The sequence below is a fragment of the Egretta garzetta genome, unplaced genomic scaffold (assembly GCF_000687185.1).
Source record: "Egretta garzetta isolate BGI_Z169 unplaced genomic scaffold, ASM68718v1 scaffold412, whole genome shotgun sequence".
NCBI lineage: Eukaryota > Metazoa > Chordata > Aves > Pelecaniformes > Ardeidae > Egretta > Egretta garzetta.
The window spans coordinates 246,783-266,629 of NW_009258770.1; the positions used below are offsets into that span (position 1 = coordinate 246,783).

The 19,847-nt window shown below is 41.9% G+C and overlaps 1 protein-coding gene across 2 annotated transcripts in view; it reads right to left on the minus strand.

Moving 5' to 3' along the window:
* Nucleotides 1-19,847, minus strand: part of DCX (doublecortin) — a 72,064-nt gene that overhangs the window by 13,100 nt on the left and 39,117 nt on the right. For both annotated transcript variants that reach the window (XM_035889071.1, XM_035889070.1), the window contains exon 3: nucleotides 3,739-3,841. In XM_035889071.1, the coding sequence (XP_035744964.1) occupies nucleotides 3,739-3,841 (103 nt within the window). The remainder of the gene's footprint in view (nucleotides 1-3,738; nucleotides 3,842-19,847) is intronic.

The window sequence follows — 19,847 nt, forward strand, 5'->3', positions numbered from 1 at the left end:
CCATCTCTGTACCTGTGTCCTACCAAAGATTTTCTGCCCTTCCCCTTGCCTAGGTTCTCACCAACTAGTGAGCACAATGAAAATTGTCAACACTGACTGAAGGCAGAATCAGGCCAAAAACCCAGTTAATTTGCTGTAACCCTTCCATGAAGACCTAGTAGTGGGAATGATGAGTGCAATTCATGCAGATGCCGAAAGCCAGCAAACAGCTCATGGCATGACATAAAGGTCTCTAAGTGGCAGATGGGACATCTGCCCCAGGAGGCTTTCACCCAGCCTGAATCAACCTCTTCTGTGGTTTCAAAAAGCCGCAACTTCTCAGATGCAGAAAGTGAAGAAGGCAAAATGGTTTTACAAAACACGTCCTCTGTCCTGGCCACTCATCCCTTTCAGAAGGGTTTGTATAAACAAGTCTAGTAGATTTATGTACTTAAAGACATGAGCAGATGCAAACCCCAACTGTGTTTTCTTAAAAAATAAATGGGCCAGGAAGAGTGGAAAATGTAAACATGATCTAGTGTCCTGCAGAAGGGAACTAAAATGCTAACAAAGCTCTGGGTGTCCCAGGATTTCAGGCATGCCAGATCTTCAAAACCAGGGTTTATTTACATGGAGAGCTAATAGAAAAAGAACTTTCCACCCCTCAAGTTATTAACTTAACCCAGTTAAGAAGGCAGCAATAAAAAGGGGATTTCCTTTTTGTCAAAGGCTAACTGGTCTCACCTCATCTCCTACAACAGATTGTCCTCACCAAGATGTGAAAAGCAGGCCTTTTTTACAGACGTGAATTAGATGTTCCACATGCAGACATTTTTTTATGGAAGAGTTCAGCTCAGCATGCCTGGGCTGGACTGAGGACTCCCTTGACAGGATTCCCTAATGGAAATCAACTAAGGCAGAACATAGCAGATAAATAATTGGTCAACCGAAAACAAGTTGTCTGACCTAAATGCATGTGTTATTTATTATATATCAGTATATCTATGAAAATGTAATTGTCTCAAATTTCTCCGCAGGCTTTCCTCATTCTCAGACAGTCAAGAGTCAGACTCTTCTTCTTCCAGACAGTTTGCGAGAGAGTTTGCTGTTGGGTCATGCAGTACAGGAATATGAAGAGGGGATGCCCTGTGCTCCAGGGATACTGCATGGTGATAATTAAACCTACAAGGAGTTTATTCTCTCTCCTGCCAAATGGATTTTGGAAACTGTAAATCAGGGATAAAAAAAGTTGTGTGGGTTTTTTTCAAAGCTACTTGACTTCTCACAGATGATGCCACAAAAGGCTTGTAGGGCTCCAGCACTGATATAGCTCCAATTTTTTATGCATGAAGAGCAGTAATGACTGGGGAGGGGAGGTGTGGAAGGTAGACTATCCCTCCTCAGTACTAAGGAATATAGTGTTTGATGAGACACTGTGAAATAGCCACTAGGGTGAGTGTCCACTGCTCCTGGTGTTAATCAGCCAAGCCAAAACCTAGGAAAAAGATCGTCTTCAGTCACTGCAGAAGTAATATTTTTCAAGGCTCTTACATATAGCTGTTTGCCAAAAACTGCAACATTTCAATCTTAGAGCACAATTTGTTTGCCCAGCCATAAGTACCAAATGCTGTGTGAGATACGCTGGAGTACAGCCTCCCCGGTGCAGAGCGGGTCTCCTGGTGCCCCTGTGTGATATCTGTCAATCATGAATCACGTGGGTACCTCAGAAACCAAGGGGGTCTCAAAGGGTGTCAGACATCTGTGTTTAGTCACCTGAATTATTCCTTAAAAAAATAAACCTAAAAAGTGAAAATACTTTATGCTGTGTCTTTTCAAGAGCTTTCAACTTTATTTTCTTCCCAAGGGAGTAATTCCTTGAAAAGAAACTCAGCTTTGCATTTTCCAGCACAGAAAGGCTGACTCTGAGGAATTCCTCCAGCTCAGCCGTTGGCGAGTGTCAGCACAGCAAAGGCAGTCGCTGAGCATTTGCACATCTTGAAGCAAGGTTCTAAAGGTGGAAACCTGACTGTGCTGAAGTTGGTGTAAACAGGCCTCTCAACATCACAGGGGGCGCGACATTTCCGTGGGCTGATGCTGAAACCAATTGGTACGAATGAGACAGAGCAACGTCATCTGGAAGGTGCTCAGCAACAGGGATTATAGGGCGGAAGCTGTGGTGGGCAGTCAGGAGGAAAAAGATGACATAATCCTCTCTTATGCTATTTCTCATTTTGTTTCCTGATGTCCTGCCAGAGTGAACATAATAACCAGCAATCCAAGCGCATGTCATCCGAACAGGCATGAAAAAGTACCCCATGACAGAGGAGATTTTAATAAGTGACATTCATCTGCGAGACCGCAGGACTCTCAATTCTCCTTGCAGCGTCTGACTCGTAACATGGAAGGATGATGGGTGTAGAATGAGAAAAAGCTGCTGGCTTATAGCTCCTCATCTGCTTCTTGAGAGGTGCCGGGCACCCCAACTCCCCTGAAAACACCACTGAGAGCTGCCGTTACTCGGTGCCTTCCCAACAGCTTGGCTTATTTTTGTTAGAGAAATCCAAGCTGGAAAAATTGGTAGTAACCAGGAGTGTAGGCAGAAAGCTGGGCTTCCCATCAAGTTGTTCTGCTAGGATTGCATCCAAACTGTTTTACAGTGTGGAACTCCCCGTGGAGCTGACTCAACTGCCGAGTGTTAAAAAAAAGATGAAGCTCAGGTTACAGACCGCTTCCCCAGCCTGACACAGGCTTTATTCTCTGCCTGCAAAGTTTCAGCTGAACCTTGGAAACTTTTTTTGAATTACCCAAGACCATCAGATGGGTTCATCTGGAGTGCACAGGTTAGAAGTACCATCATCAAATAAAATCAGGCTTGCAAAAGAGTAATAAAAATACAGTGCTTGAAGATTAGAGGCTGCTTGATTTCCTTGCATACAGCAGAAGTCCTCTTGGGTCTTCAATGCCAAGTCAGTTCATATCATATAAGACAGCATGGGGCTCCTGTTACTTATACAGGATACCTAGAGCTTTGGGAAATGAGCCTGAATGTTTGGAGACCACCTTTTCTTCTAGTTTAAATGGACAGAGTTACATTAATTTACTCTTGCTGCACTCACTAGCACCAGCAGACAGCCTGCGCTGTTGGCGTATACAGTTGCCAGGTGGGGGGTAGGTGGTAAATCCTACAAGCAAGTCTGTATATTCTGTGAAATCAAAGATTTTATGGCTTAATTGATCATAGAGACTCACATTAGTACAGATCTGTGCTTGCAGTTGTAACAGGGACAAATAATGATGCTGTCCCAGTCCCCCCCTGAAAAAGGGAATTATTGCCCTGCTTTTTGAATCAGCAGAAGAAAGCACTGGAGGGAGTGATTTTTCTTTTAACTGTGCTTGCTCCCATTTTTTTAATATTCAGATGTGTGCGTAAGGAGAAGAGTCATTCTACTGTTAAGTTCTCAAGAAAAATACATTTATCTGACTGCAACTGGATAAAATAGAAAGGATATACACTACCAGATTTTGTAGTAAATGCCAAATGGTGTAGGAGTCCCTCTATTCTGACTTGGGCTACCTCAGTCAGTATTTGCCCAATTACAATATCCGCTGACTGTACAGGTATCACAAAAGGATATTAAATTCCATGTACTAGGTCTTAAAAAACAGAACAAAAGCATGCAGCATTATTATCTGATACAAGCAACTGAATGGAAGTCAAACAAAAACACAGACTGGAGAGCAGTGTGTGTCTGATGTTACCGCTTTCATCCAGAGAAAAGTCATCCTGTGCATAGCGGAATTTTTCTGGACCACAGGCGATAAACACATCATCATCCCCAAAGAAATCGTGGAGACAGGTCACCTACAGAGAGAGCAAAGTCATTCATTTTATTTTTAATTGGCAACATTCTGATGTGGCTTAGTTTTAATTTAAACAGGAGGGAGCTGCCTCTCTGCTGTTCCCCGTGCCCCATGCTAATTCGGTCCTACTTCCCGTAAGCCTGGTGCACAACACGCAACTTCTCTGGGCAAGGCAAGCATAAAAGAGTAATTAAAAAAATGAGAAAAAAAAAATCCCAACAACCTTTCAAATTCTGTGAGGTATGGCATTTTCAAACCATGCAGGAGCTGACAGAATACTTGTCACCCTAATGAATGACACAGGCATTCCTTAGCTACTTCTAAAATAAGAAGCAGGGGTACCACGTTGGTAGGCAACGCTGCTACACCACTGCCCATGCTGATGGGTATCTTAGGACCAACAGAACCCAAAAACTCAAAGAACCACTAAGAAGGCAAAGCACTGCTGGGCACAGCACAGGAACAGGAATGTGACTCTTCCTGAACAGGCAATCTTGATGATAGGTTTTTAAGCCACAAGGTTTATCTGCGCCATTGAGGGAGAGGCCCAAAGTACTGTTGGATGCCCTTCCCACCCAAGCATCTTATGTCACATTAGGCAATGTTCTTGGGAAGTGTGCAAGTACCTGGAATGGATATTCTCTAGGCCTCTTGGCTAGAGCCACCTACTTCATACTTGCATGCTATTGCAATGGGCCACCACATCCTGTCAAATGTTGCCATCATAATGAGGACTGAAGCCCCATAAAGATATTCCGGGACATGTTAAGAGCTCTTGTTCTGTGCTGCCTTTCTAAAGTAATGGGCCTGGTCTGCTGCAGCTCACTTTCAGCTGGAGCATGCTGCAGGAGGTACAGCCGCTCATTCCTGTCTTCTGCCATCTGGCATTAAATATTGACAAATGAAAGGATATGCAAGTTTTGTTCTGACTGAAAAAAGACCGTGGCTGCAGTCTCATTAGACCTTGCCTGTCCAGATCCCAACCCAGATGGGTGTGGGAAGACAGTAAGACACCTAGTCCAGCAGACTCCAGATGTCTGCTGAGCACATTTATGGTTTTGCTCATTTTAGTAGGAATATCGAGAAGGGCTGAAAAGCAACACATTCCTACAGAAGATGTCTCCACTTAACACCATTAGCACTTCAAGCAGGTAATACCTTTGCACCTGCAGGTACTTAGAGGCAGGAGACCTTAGTACCCCTTGTACAGGAGGTTGGCCAGCAAAGTTGAAAGCCCTACTGTGCATCTTTTGTACCAGCCAGGACAGCATTGCTGGTGACTGTTCAGCATCCGCTTCTCTAGGTGCTGGGGTTTACACAGTTACAGTTGTGGTAATTTACACAGTTACCAGTGAAATTATTGATGTGATTACACAGCAACACCAAGATAACCATGCCAATGGTAACTCCACTGGAACCAGTGGTAATCACACAGTGATGGTGCTATTGTGTTTTCTCCGCAACCTAAAGTTAATCCAAATCATCTCAGTACAACTAGTGGAAAATGTGCACATCATTGCTCTGGAGAGAGCCATAAACACCTAGACTTGTCATCAGTATCTTGTAGAAAATTGCCTTTTATTCAGGCTCCTGGCAAGCTGATGGGTGCTCTTCCATTTTCAGAAAATGCTTTGAAAACTTAACATTTGGACTTGGTGATCTTAAAGGTCTTTTCCAACCTAAATGATTCTATCTATGATTCTGTGATTCTAACTCAATGAAGTGGAAAGCAACATTGTTATTTTGAAGAGGAGAAAAACACTACTGAGAAAATGTTGGAAGACCCAACTTCAAAGCCTTTGTGTAGCTATTCAAGAGGCAAGCATTCAGCAGAGCACTTGCCTCCAAGGGCTAGAGGGACGACAAAGTACCTCTATCCAACTGACTTCCTCTAGAACTTCAGCCTGAGCTCCTGACATCCAACATATACCAAGTATTGTGTCAGGAGGAAAAAAACCGCTAATCTGCAAAGACACCAGAACAGAACATCTCCAGGATGAGCCAACCTGGTGCAGCCCACCAGCCACACATCCGAGCACCCAGGTAAGCCCAGGGTAAACGTGGGGGTTTTTTTAAGTTCCATTTTTTTAAGGAGACCATTCCAAGCAACTGCTAGATTGGCACTGATATTTACAATGGAGGTATCAGGCTGACAGCTGATGCCCAGTGTTTTGGCATGTCTGGGCACTGGGTAGATGCTTTGCAAGGGACTTGAGAGAACACTGGAGATAACTGGGGGGAAACTTACTGTAGACAGAGCTGAATTTCCATATCTTCTGATCCATTTGAGCTGGACTGTGAAAAGTTGATTTCAAGCTCTAGTAAATCAACCATAAAGAAGGCTTTTGGCTATCTTAATAAGGCTCAGTATTTCACACTGGTTAATATAATGTATAATTAAAGCACTGCCTAAGAGTGCCAGCTCTGGTTAAGATGCCAAAAATTAGTGAAAAGCTTGCTTTTCACATCAACATGACTTTCAAAATGGAGCAAGCTGAAATCTGCTACGGCTTTGATCAAAGGTAGAATTTTCTTTGCAAACTTCATTGAATTCCAATTTCTGTTTGCCTAAAATTAGGTTGAAAACAGTCAACGTGTTACCTATAGAGAATTTTCCCACAGAAATGATGACATTTCAAACCAGCACTTGGTATTACAGTCCTCCCCCTGAGGTTTCATGGCACTGATTCATTTGCAAATAATTGGGTTTGGCTCAATACACAAGTTCCCATTTGAATGCTAAGTACTGTAGTTACGCCATGGAAAAGACCATGGGTTGCTTAGCTCACCCTTCAGTACAGGAACTGCTGTGCAGTTAAACATCAGGCAAAGCTAGATCACAGCACAAGGGTTCGAAAATTTCCCAGCCTTTTAGATGAAATCACAACGAACCCACAGGTTATTGTCTCCAGGTCACAAGCTGAAGTGTATATTTTGTCCTCGAACGCCCCACAACCACTACAAGCCAAAAGAAAGTCGAGGCAACCGAGAAGGCCTTCAGGTCAAGCGTCCAAATGCGATGGAAAACTACCAGCATGCGGAAGGACAGAACCCTGATTACACGGCAAGCAGAGATACTGCAGTTCGCTTTGCTGCATTCTTGTCCCTTCAGATAGTGGGTTATGATGTGTGTGTTATAATTATGGGCAGCGGGCTGAATGAGTACTGGAGGCTGGTAAAGAAATGAGATAATCTACTTGTTGAGCTCCTGATATTCAAGAAACAATAACTTTTATATTTGCTTGATTTGTTCCTTTTTGTTTCCTGCTATAACTTCCACTATTAAGAACTCACCACAAAAGACAGCCAAAACCCGACCCCACTCTTATTAAACAGTGCAAAACATTGCAAAATTCAGAAAATCACAGGTGTCACATATTATGCCGTTTTAGCTATGTTGCTTATGTTCACCGCGTGTGTGGTATTTTTTATTTACCTTTTGTTTATTAAACTTCAATCCCTGATGGTTACTGTATGTCCCCGAAACACGCCCCATATGTACCGCTGTCTACACAAAGTCACTGGAGTAAACTTGCTTTGTGAAAACATGTGACTTATGTGCACCAGAGCCAGCTTGCCAAAGTGGTGCTCAGAAAAACACCAGAAGAAAGCCCTAGATGTGCTTATCCCTGAGGGATGTGAAGCTAAAGAGGACGTGAGCCGGGAAGCGGGACCATGGTCTGCTCTGCTGGGATAGCTGGTTTGAGACCTTATTAACCGGTATGGAACATTTCAGGGTGGTTGTTGACAAGTAAGGCCAAACCTCTACCCTGTGCTAATTGTTTTAGGGGTTTTCAGTGGCTCCAGAATAACCTTATCAGTCTTCTTATCTCCATTATTCAAGAGTCTTTTTTCTCATGTTTTCTCAGTAAAAAAAGAAAAAGAATAGTACAAGTCTTCCCCCCAAGCAGTCTGGACTGTTTTTAAATTGTATGTTCTGCTTGAGCTTACTCTAATCAACTATCCTAATTATATCCAATAATTAGTCTGGAACACCATGAAAACCCCGAAAGAAAGTTCACATCAACAAAAATTTACCCCAGCTGATAAACTGAAAATCATTGGGTTTAAATGCTGCATTTCGCTCTTAGCTATGAATTTATTAAAGCACAAGACAAAACCTGATGGTGGGCTGCTAGTGCAAGGACCTATGCTGCTACCTGAAAATGGTGATTTTGTTGGTGACTGTTATCATGCACCTTAGCAATGACACTGGAAACCATCAAATTAGTAAGATTGTGTCTTTTTCCATTTTTAAGTCTACTAACTTTTTATTTATAGCAAGAATTAAACTTGTGTATATAATTACAGCAGACAGGACAAATAGCCTTGATTTCCAGGATATATACGCATGCCTTTGTTTAAAGGAGGATAAGATTTAATTTGAAATTCAGGATTAAAATGACAATATTGACTTTAAAAGGATCATACTGCACGAAATGTTTTCTCTCCAATTCCTGTAGCTTAAGCAATTCCAACGAAAGAAGTTAAATCTTCACTCTCCAGTCGATGAGGCACAAATTTATTTCTTACAAAGTAATTATTTCTAATAGATTTGATGGTAACATTTTTCTCAGTGTTAAGGTTTGATTTTTTAAAAACTTTATAAATACATGTTATGGAAGAAGTAGAAGTTGGTAGAGATTAACGGAGATTTTAGGGAGTACGAAACTGTTTGCAATTCCTTAGGTTTTCATTAAGTGTGGTTTCTTTTTTCATTAAATGAAATCCTTCTCTGCTTATATTAGAAAAACCTTTCCTGAGAGGACAATATGGCTAGGATTTCCAAGAGGGGATTTCTGCAGTGACGTTCCATTAGTGTCTGCTGCAGAATGATAATTGCAGACAGGAAAAATACGGCCTTCTGAGAGCTGCTCAGCCTTCTCGTTCATTTTAATACAGTAGTTGTAGAACTAAGCATTTTCAGGATTTTGACAAAATGGAGCTTGCCTGAAGCATCTCTCTGGATGTGAGCTCACAGTTTGCTGAAATATCTGTGATGTTACAGTCTGAGTTCACCTGGAAGAGGAGCAGTAAATACACAGGATCTATACCTGCACAGCTGTGAATAACTGGCTGTTTCTACCAACCTCCAGGAGGCAGCAGCAGTATTTAAACATTGTAATTCATCTAGGACAAGAGGAAACAGCCTCAAGTTGCACCAGGGGAGATTTAGATTGGACATTAGGAAAAATTTTCTCACTGAAAGGGTTGTCAGGCACTGGAATGGGCTGCCCAGGGAAGCGGTTGAGTCCCCATCCCTGGAGGGATTTAAAAGCCAGGCAGACGAGGTGCTTAGGGACAGGGTTTAGTGGTGGGATGGCAGGGTTAGGTTAATGGTTGGACTTGATGATCTTAAAGGTCTTTTCCAACCTAAACAATTCTATGATTCTATGATCAATAAATAAAATCATTAAAAAGAATTAAAAATCAAAAACCTGAAGACTTAAGCCTTAGTCTGAATCGCCTACCAGTGCAGAACCTCCTGTGCCTTAGGAGGGCGTTATGATTAACCAGCTCCTTCTGTTCTCTTTCCTAACCTGCAGAATGACAGAGTTCACTGGGTCTGCATGGCTAATGCGTTGCCCTCGCTGTCACTCTCCACATCTACGAGCATCATCACAGCAGTAACATAGGCTCCAGCCACATTTCGGTTGCTTTCACTGCTGGATCGAACTCTGCAGCTCCTGTGGCTGCCACTTCAGTAGGAGGCCTCCTCTAGCCTGGACTGGCCATCACTGTTTGCCAAGAAGATGACAGAGCAAGTCTCTGAAGAGGAACACATCACCAGGAGGGTTAACTGAACTGTCTTTTTCACCTTTCTGAGAAGTGCCTTTATCAGAAGTTCCTATTTTTAGCTGATGGAGCCAGGTGAGGCTGAATGATAAATGATCAGACCCTCTAGCTGGTGGTTATTCAGAACAGCAGTTTATGTACACAGTCCTGCCTCCAGACTTTCCATCTCTTGCTTATGTCATGCAATGAGGAAAGACTTCTGCCTAAATGGCCAGCAGAGGTATGGCAAAGGAGATTTGGACTAACACCACCACAGGATCGACCTGGGGGCTGAACGTCTTCCATCTCAGGGACTGTCATCTTTAACCAACTGCTCGACTCTGTGCAAGTCTTAGGATAAGTGAGGGCCAGTGCAAGGTTTCTTCCTCTGCTCCTCTCTCCCTTAGTGGTAATGACTTTTAAAACTGTTCTCTCTGTAATATCTCTCCTCATTAAGAATTTAGACAGCAAAACAGAAAGCAATACCAGTACATAGGTAGCTGTTCCCTAAGTTTCTGCAGATCTAACAGTTATGCTCAAAGAAACGAGGTGTCCATTTGCTTTCTTTAAATCATCATAGTTCTTCAGCTTGTAGGCTTCCAGAGTCCAGAACAGGGGAAAAATTGTCTTCAGAAACAGCTTCCTTTAAGGCCAAAAAGACCATAGAAGACAATTTGTATGCCATACACATATAAAGCCTATCAAGAGCAGAAATGAATTAAGACATACTCCTATTTTCTAAGTTGCTTTGATAAATGCTGTAAAATTGAAAACATCCAACCATCTGTTAGCTAAAGACAACAAATTTTAGACGCTCACATGTTTTCTCTTGCAGCACTGGATGCTAGATGGAGCTAAGGAAGTCCGAGTAGCAGCTACACAGGCACTAAGAGTTAACTGAGCTGAGAACGTAACTAAGATCTGTTTAAACTCTGTTTTAACTCAAGCCAGAAATCTGGTGGACTTACTTATACTCCATCACCTGTACCCCAAGTCAAATTGGCAGTGGTATGTTTATGTCAGGTCTGAGAAGCCAAAGTCCTAAATCACAAAGGCTTATGCTTTACAGTTAATGAGTTGGATGTTTGCAATCAATAAAGCACGGCACAGAAACCAAACACATACAGACTTGTCCACAGGAAGACTCAGCAAGGTCACGCACCAGAGTGAATATCGGGAATTAATGAACATTCAGAGTAGACTTTAAATGAACTGCTCTCTCTTCTCTGACAAGCTCTTCACCACATGTCCAGAAAGAAAGAGATTTCAGAAGATGTAAGGGGTTAAGGGGATATGATGGAAAATAAAGCTGTTGATATTGGAATGCACAGCACTTAATACATTTTTTGTTAACAGTCTGAAGACTGCAAGCCTGAAGCAGACACTGAATTGATTTACATTTTATTAGATTCTGGTTTCCTGCATTTAAAAAGAAGAGATGTTTGGATTCAATTATTTCTTTAAAGTATGCACACACCCACTCAATAGATTCCACATTTGCATTCACAGAAAGAGAATTACTTATCCGCTTTTCTGAAAAAACACTGCTTAAAATGGATAAGCAATAGAAAGAAGAGCAGAAAAAGCACAGATGTTGACATTCAAAAATGGATCAAAAATGCCCAGCCCATGCCATAGAAGTATGTGCAAGTACACTTTGGGGAGCCCTTCTCTGCGCGACCCAGCAGTAAGGGAAGGGGGTCTGTCACCTGCTCTTCCATCTCTGCTCTCTTATGCCACCAAACATCCACATGGAAACCTGGCAAGACCATGGACATGCTGTCCCCTTACTACTATGTACAGTGAGCCACTGTGAAGGGTAGGAAAAATCAACTGAAACAATTAAATTCCACTCTTCTGTAGAGATTTTTCTTCCTTTCTCACCTTCAGAAGAGAAAATTCTGGGCAAGTCAGCATGATCAGGTGTTTTCTTTGATGCAAGAGGGAATTTGTACACCTTTTTATTGATGAAAAATGCAGATCCTCTTAAATAGGCTGTATAACTACAGCAGATTCATTATGGGTGCTTTATGTCCACTTGGACTATTTTGTTATAATGCCAGCGTAGGGACAACAGCTTCTGACCAATATGCATTATTTCTATAATAAGCATTTGTGATGTTTATTTAGGTGGAATAAGAAACATTCATGCATGTGTGCGCACAGCAGCTTGTAAGGCTTCATGCATGAAGAAATACTGCTCTCAAAAGGGCTGCAGTGCAAGGTGCCTGTTTATTTAAAGTATTGGAAATGGGTAAGTTTGAAATAGAATAGAATGAAAAGCAAGGGGGAGGAAGGTCAATAGCCACGCTACCCAGTAGGAATGTTAAAGCTGAATTTAATACATCTGGTGAATTAGTGGTGCTTCCAAACGGTGTGAAATCCAATTAGCCTCTGAAGAAAGGTTAGTTTGTTATCCCCACTCCCTATACATACAGAGGGGACTATGAAACAGATCTTCAGGCTGTTGATTCTTTTTACCTAGAAGAAAGGCTTGCTCTGACATTCATGAGGGTATTGGGCTGAGGATAAACGTGCTGTGCAGTTTGGGGGCATAAGGAGCACAGTCATCAACACCAATATATAAAAGATTACCCCTTTTCCAGTCAGAAAAGCATAAAACCAGAAATTCTAGGTGACAGATTAAGACTATGAAAGGAAAGATTTCCAGCATAAACTGCCCCAAAACAGGTAGTACTTAAGAATTCAGAGAACTGTTAAACCATTCTTCTTAATCATCCCCCCTTGTCACTCTTGAGAGGGAACAGTAGTTCTCGACTACAAAAGAGCGTCAGAGACTTTGGAAGTAGCATGAATATACAGCCAAGGTCAAGCAACACTACTTGAAATGGGAGTCTTGAAAGTAGGGGCCCAGGGAGCCTCTCAACCTACTCAAGGTCAGGCTGAAGAACCAATGGGCTGGAATTTCCAGTTAATGGGATTTCCAGCAACAAACTCCTAAAACCTATAGCTGCTGCTGATCCTATTGTGCATATCTTCATAAAAGAGAAAGGCTCTTGTTCCCCTTTGTGCCAGTTTTTCGTTAACTGTAATGATGGTACTGTTGGTAATGGAGAGGCATTGGTAAATAGATCCTCGCCCTGGTTTAAACACAACCAAACAAAACACCCTGTACCAGGATTGAATGGTTTGGTGCATGCTTGCAAGCAACCCCCTCCATCTTCAGGGGGTGCAGAAAGAATATTACCATTAGCTGACCAACAGTCCCAGAAGGGTGAAAAGCTACACCAAGCATTTACTACTTGTAAGGAGGCTCTAAGGGGCTGGAGGAGATCAACAGGCACACCCTGACTTCGTCTCACAGCTGGTCCCCGCTTCCCCCGAGGAGCCTTTATCTCGGTAGCCCACGCCACAGCACCTACCTGGTGCGTGAGAAGGTCAGAAGCAGCATCCCCACAGCCACCGCTCCACCTGCTGGTGCTCCCTTGGGGAAGATGGTGGGGAAGGGAGGAAGTAAAACTGTAGCTGTGAGAACTGCTCTCATCCCCACACGCAGTGTGTATTGTCTGCTTAAAAGACTAAGACGACATCTCTGCTTTCCTTACCCACTAGAAGAGTGCTCTGGGAGAGACTTTCCCTCCTCTGTGGCTTATAAGCATTCCTGTCTCCTGCTCCTTCTTTTCTCTTACCAGTCAGCATTATGTAAAGATACTTCCTCCAGTTAATTACTTCACGGTCAGATGCATCAAGAACTTAATTCTCAGCTCTAACACTTTGAAGGACAGTACACTGGCCAGCTACCAAAGAGCTCCCTTTGTACTTTCACCCACCTGGGTACAGTTAAGGACTTCAGCCCAACAGAGCAGTGGCAGTGGCCAAAGATGAACCCTCACAGGGGGACAAAACTGATTTATTCATGCATTTCCATTTTCCAGGGATAAGTCCACTTGTCTTGCAACCCACTTACTCTGCCTAACTACTGCCCAGCATGTAGCCACGGAAGCAGAGGGCAGCATGCCTGCACAGTGCTTTCAGGCAGAATAAAGTTCTGGCAAAATGAAGAGGATTACACTGTTGTACGAAATAGCAGGATTTGTTCCTACATCCTCTTTGTGATGTGGTGGAAAGAGATATGAGAGGAAATTCTGTCTTCGATAAGCACCCAGGGTGACACAGGAAATTATATTAAATATGAACAGATTCCATGTAACAAGTAGATGTGTTTTACTCACCGAGGCAGCCTCTCTTTAAGAAATGTAGTTATTCGACACTGTCGTGAGCCCTGCTGACATCAGTAACTTCCTTCCAAAATAAGCGCTAGGGAAAAATCAGTGTCAGACTTGCCATCGTTATTAGTGCATCAGGAGAGCTTGAGGACACTTCAGTTTAAGTCAGGCATGAACCTTGACTTTGAAGGCAGAACGTTTCGAAGGGGCTCTGTCTCCCCTAGCAGAGCAGCACACTAACACGCTTCACTACGGATAACCTCGCCTTCCTTGGCGTTTGTGGTAGACAGCATATGTTAATTAGGATTATGGCAATGTATTATCACAATTTTTCCTGGGGAAGATGCACTCTAACTTGTAATTAAAAACCTTTTCTGACCAGACAAGGCTATTCTGTCAATTCAGCTTATCCACATACTTGTATCTCAGCCTGCACTGGTTTTATTCAGGGTCCAGGTCTCCAACTACACAGCCTCTCAAACATCTCTACTATTTTTATCATATCTAAAGATACTTCTTCTATTAATTAATTCTTGGATGTGTCACTGAGCTGGTATTTACTATGCATCCCCCTCTGTTTTAGTCAACATCTGCAAAATCCAAACCACTTTCTCATCAAAGGAGAAAAAGCCAACGTTTTAGCTTCATGCTATCAACTTTAAGGGAAAAAAGACACAAGTATGAAGCACTCAACCATCAAGTCACCCTTCCTAATACACACGTTCAAACCTGACAATGAGCAACCATCCTGTCCTCTAACAGTGTAACTGCAGCCTATGGATCCAAGGCAGCCTAATTCTTGAAGATGATGAGAAGATGCAACCGGTTCTGGATCTAATTCGTACTGGCTTTGCATTTCACCCCACTCATAGCATCAAAGCTGTTGCTGAATTACTAAAATATTCTGTAAAGGCTGCTAAAGGCATTTTGACTAGTTAAATTTCAGTTTTTGCACAGATCTTTATTACACTGTTAATTCTGGAGATTATTGGGAATTAAAAATGGTGTCCTTTAAAAATTAAATTGTAACAGATGCTACATTAAATCTAAAGGAAAGTAACAATTGCCATCAAGCTGTTCTTTCAGGGAGTTAAAATTTCTTCCTTAATTATAATTCTGAACATGTTCTTTGTGTTTTGGGAGATTTCCTGAATTTACAGCAAATGCACATGCCCTCCCTATCGGAACAATTTTGTTTTCACCCTAATTTCTGTTAATCTTTGAATAAAGCTATTAATTTTTTCTAATTAACAGGTCTTTTCAATTCAGCTGACAGCTAACAAAGTAATGGAAAATTCAGCATTATGTCCTGAGCTAAACCATATTAGGGTAGAAATTAACAGTATTAAGCAGGCTGAGAGATAAAAATACTTTGTACAGAGCATGCAGCGAGGCTGCTGAAATGAATGTCCCAAAGCCTCTCACATGGAAATGCCTTTTTTTTTTCTTTTTTTTTTTAATTTGAAATATATCCCATCCCTAGCATGTCTACAGGACCAATGACAAGTTCTAGCTTAGTATGCAGTAATGTTAATGGAATAATTGATGCAGGAATACTGAAATAGATGGTGTGTAAAATGGCAGGCTGCATAATTGTCTGGAGTGAGTTCAAGCATTTCTGCAGTGAAAAACAGTCCTGTTTTATAATCCTATCACGTCTCCTTGCTGCTGCGTAGCAAGCAAATTTCATTTGGAGGTGATCCCAAGATGCAGTTGATTTACTAGGGGGATTCCGAAAGGCAGAAGGTTAAAGCCTTCTTGTCCCAACTAAATAGCACCTGGGAGAGGTATTAAAGGGTCCACACTAATTTTGGGAGTATCATTCAATTTACATCATTATAATAAATGTATAGCAATTCCAGGTGAATCTTTGCCATTGAGCAGTGGCACAAAAGTACCTGATTTAAAACAAATTAAAAAAAAATCCTTTTTAACATTTTGCCTTTCTTTTTGAAATGTAAAGTATTGTGCGATGGAAGAAGGGGGACAGAAAGAAAAGGAGTTTTAAAAATTATGATGCAATTAATTTCTGCTTCTGTGAAACATGCAAGAGCCATTATATTTGGATGGCATTTCTCATAAAATGAGTTGTAAACTACTGAAGTAATTAGAAACTAATTGCTATGAGATTCCCCCAAGAGATATATGGTAAGAGAAATGGGAGACGGCCAGAGACTTACAAACAGAACTGTATCTGTTTCTTTCCCAATCTCTAAGAAATAGGAAATTCCACTTCTACAGGTGCAGAGGTGACTACAGGAGCTCACAGATCAGCCAGCTGCAGATACTCATACACATTTACGTTCCCTTTATGCACTGTCTCCAGGATAATTGGGTACTGCTTTTCTCATTTGAACCACAGAAATAATGCATCTGGATTTTTATGTCCTTTCTCCATTGCTGCATGAATTCATCAGCTCTTCACCTACCCTTCACTCTCCATCACCCCCCAACCATGGCATTTCCGTGATGAAGGGATCCTTTCTGCTGGTGTGAAGAACACAAGCCTGGCATCTGCCCACGCAGGGCTCCTCTAGGCTGACACTAACAGACACTGGACCAAGCTCTTCGTTCTCAGCGGCACTCCAGTGAGACAGTAATGAGCACAGGTAGCACCTTGCAGTAATCTTCACCTTTCCAGGGCTGGATATTGTAGATTATTTCCTCCCCTGACCCTTCCTGATGATCCTCACCTCTGCGGAAGAGAAAGTTTTTCTTGCAGATTTTGAGTTGGCTTCTGATCTCACTTACGCACCCAACAACCCTGGGTCAAAGCACCAATTCTGAGGCCTGTGACTGTGGAGATCAGCAACTTTGCAACTACAGTTATAACAGAAGGATGTTAAGTACCCCTTTGTTCAGTTCAGCAAAGCTGATACCTTAATATCAGCTAAAAGATGCAGGTGTGTTGCTTGTTTGTTTTGTTGTGGATGCCAAGAATAAAACAAGGCTTGCTGTCTGTTCGTGGTGGAAACGCTGCTCATACCTAAACTCACATGTAGACACGGCATAAAGACTGAACATACAGTTATGAAAAGAAATGTAAACAAAAGGGCCAAATCTGTACTGGCATACAAACCTCTTGGTACAAATCTACTGCAGTTAAAAAAATTATACAAAGCATCAATCTGACTTTACTCCCTGATTATACTGACAGCACTTCTAAAAATGTGTATTTTTATTTTTTTCCCCCTCAAATGTTTTATAGCTTCCCTTTGCTCCCTTCCCCTTTCATCTCAGATCATTTTTGACAGGTAATCCAGCAATATCAACCTTTCCTGCAGAGATCTTCTCTATACCCGCAGCGCTATGCTTTCAATTTGCTCCAGCACTCTAATAAACATCTAATGCAGCCAGCGCGGGCTGAGCTTTTTTAAGAAACGTTGAATGTCTGCAATTCCAGTTGGGTTCAATAAGAACTACAGAAACACAGCATCTCTGAAGCATGGGACAGCAGGAGTAAGTGGAGAGGGGTAATTGCAACAAGACCAGTGCTATATTTTCATTGGTGTCTCTGAAGAAATACCGTTCAGTCCAGAATATGTATTTCCGGAGGGAATGTGGTGCTGTAGTTCACTAAAATGTCACTGTACTAAACCAACTGCCCTCTTTCTTTCCCTTATTTTTTCCTCTGTACCAAGAGGCAGTAAAGCATCTGTGACCAAATAAGGCAACACATGTACATCCTTTAAAAAAAAAATTAAAAAAAAAATCATATCCTGACAATTAGCACACTGCTGCAGTCAATTCTTGGAACATCAAATCTACCATGATACTTGCACACTAGAATGATTTAACAAGCATTTTGCTTTTGCTCTGCTGTCTTTAACTCAAACATGCTGAAGTAATTTTAAAAACTTGACACTGTTTTTCCTCTGTAGTCCAGGCTAAACATTTTGTTTCTTTCCTCAAGAGAATACATAATCCACACCATTGTATTGGTTTTGTTCCAAGGCAGCTTTCTTGGATAGAAGAAAGCTAACTCCAGCTAGAAGAAAATTAGCCTTAGATAATGAATGGTATATTTTTCTCTACAACTGCTTTTCACTTCTTTGTAAAACCTAGGCAATATTAAATTCTCTTACCCAAGCTCACTTACATGTAAAACATTCTACTGAGAAGTATGCTGTCCCTTTTCCCTGGTTATCTGAGCCGGTTCTGTAGATCCCGCCGCTGTCCCTCTAGCACGTCACAGTTTTATTTGGTTGCGGTCTGACTGTGGAAATCACTGGTTTGGCAGACACGAGGTGTTTTGTATGGGGCTCTTGCTGAGCACAGGACCATGCTGCTCAGGAGCCACGGGTTACTGGGAGAGCAGTGGGCAGCTCCCCAGTGCAGAGCTTCTTGGTAGTTGTACGCACACCAAACTCTTCTGTTTACTACTAGTTAAGGGAGATGCTATTTTGCATCCAAACTTCCTTCACTGGAAGCAAACCCAGACTGGATCAGTATACAGTTATTTAAGGACTACCAGGTGTTTATATAACTAAGCATTACAGCACACTAAGAGACTGACACATAAGAAAAAGTGGATTTTTATGTTATTCTGGCTACTAGATATAAAATTTAGGCCAGTGGTTGGCAGATAAAGTTTCCAGTCTTTTCCTGAACAGATTTTTTAATTCTCTTCAGAATGTAAATGGAAATCTGGGAAGTCTTATCTTATGGCCTGAGACTTTGTTTTTGTAATCCTCTTTAAGGTGCCCAGCTCACCTATACTGAATAAAAAATAAAGCATCACTATTGTAAGCTGTTCCACTGTGCTCCAGTGGTACACTCCGATTCTGCCTTAAACGCACATGTCTGCAGAGACCCTAGGGGTGCTTTTTCAGTCCTTTGCGTTACAGTGGATGAGACATCCCGCATCGGTATTACTGATACGCTATCGGTGCTCTAATAACTGCATGTGGTGCAGAATTTAAACAGTGATATAGAATCACAGAATCATAGAATCACTTTGGTTGGAAAAGACCTTTGAGATCATCAAGTCCAACCTTTAACCTAACCCTGCCATCCCACCACTAAACCCTGTCCCTAAGCACCTCATCCATCCTTCTTTTAAATACCTCCAGGGATGAGGACTCGACCACCTCCCTGGGCAGCCCATTCCAGAGCCTGACAACCCTTTCGGTGAAGAAGTTTTTCCTAATGTCTAGCCTAAACCTGCCCTGTACTTTTACATAAGACAATGAGATACAAAGAGCAGCAGTATTACATATCGTGGTGCCCGGGATATAGTAGTAAGCCATGTGAAAAACAATGCCATTCAATACAGAATTGCCTTGTACTAGATTTAATTTTGTGTGTGCTGATTGGAACCTGGCCCTTTTTTTAGCAGGTAGCATCATACCAACACACAAGAAGAGGCATCCTATTTAAATTGTATATGTATTCATTTTATTGTCATTTCCCACTCACCATTATAGCCACTAATAAGATGACTATTGCTCTCTTGTTTCTGTATACAGACCGGCTTGCCATTTGGGGGTTAATGAATGATAGCAAGTGGAAGCATGAAAATAAAATTAGCAATGCCCAGAGCAACCCACTTTATCAAACTCACCAGTTTATAGGATTAGCAATGGATTCAACGCAAATCTCTGCTACGGGTATTATAAGCAAGATTTATGCCAATTAGCAGTAACAGTGCAGATTATTTGGGAAGAGCACTGACAACAGTTAAAAGCTTCTTCTACTTTTAAACTATGTTCTTAGGACATCCATTTCAAGCATTCACGTCCACTTATAAGACTATTTTTACTCATCTCCCCAGTGCTATTTAATTTCTTACGTGCATTCATAGCATTGTTTCCTGAGGCAGTGAAGACTAAATCATTCCTTTTCTAAGCTAAGTCTTGCAGTAGCTACTCTCAGCTTCTTTGGATTCAGGTCAGGTTGCTCTCAGTAGAATCCAACACGTGTTACATTCTTCACTCCTCTATAGTAGATGTGATCCTGGTCACACAAAGCTCAGTGGGAAAATTCCCCATTGACTTCAACACACGTTGGATCAGGCCCTAAATCCCCATGGCAATCAAGAGACCT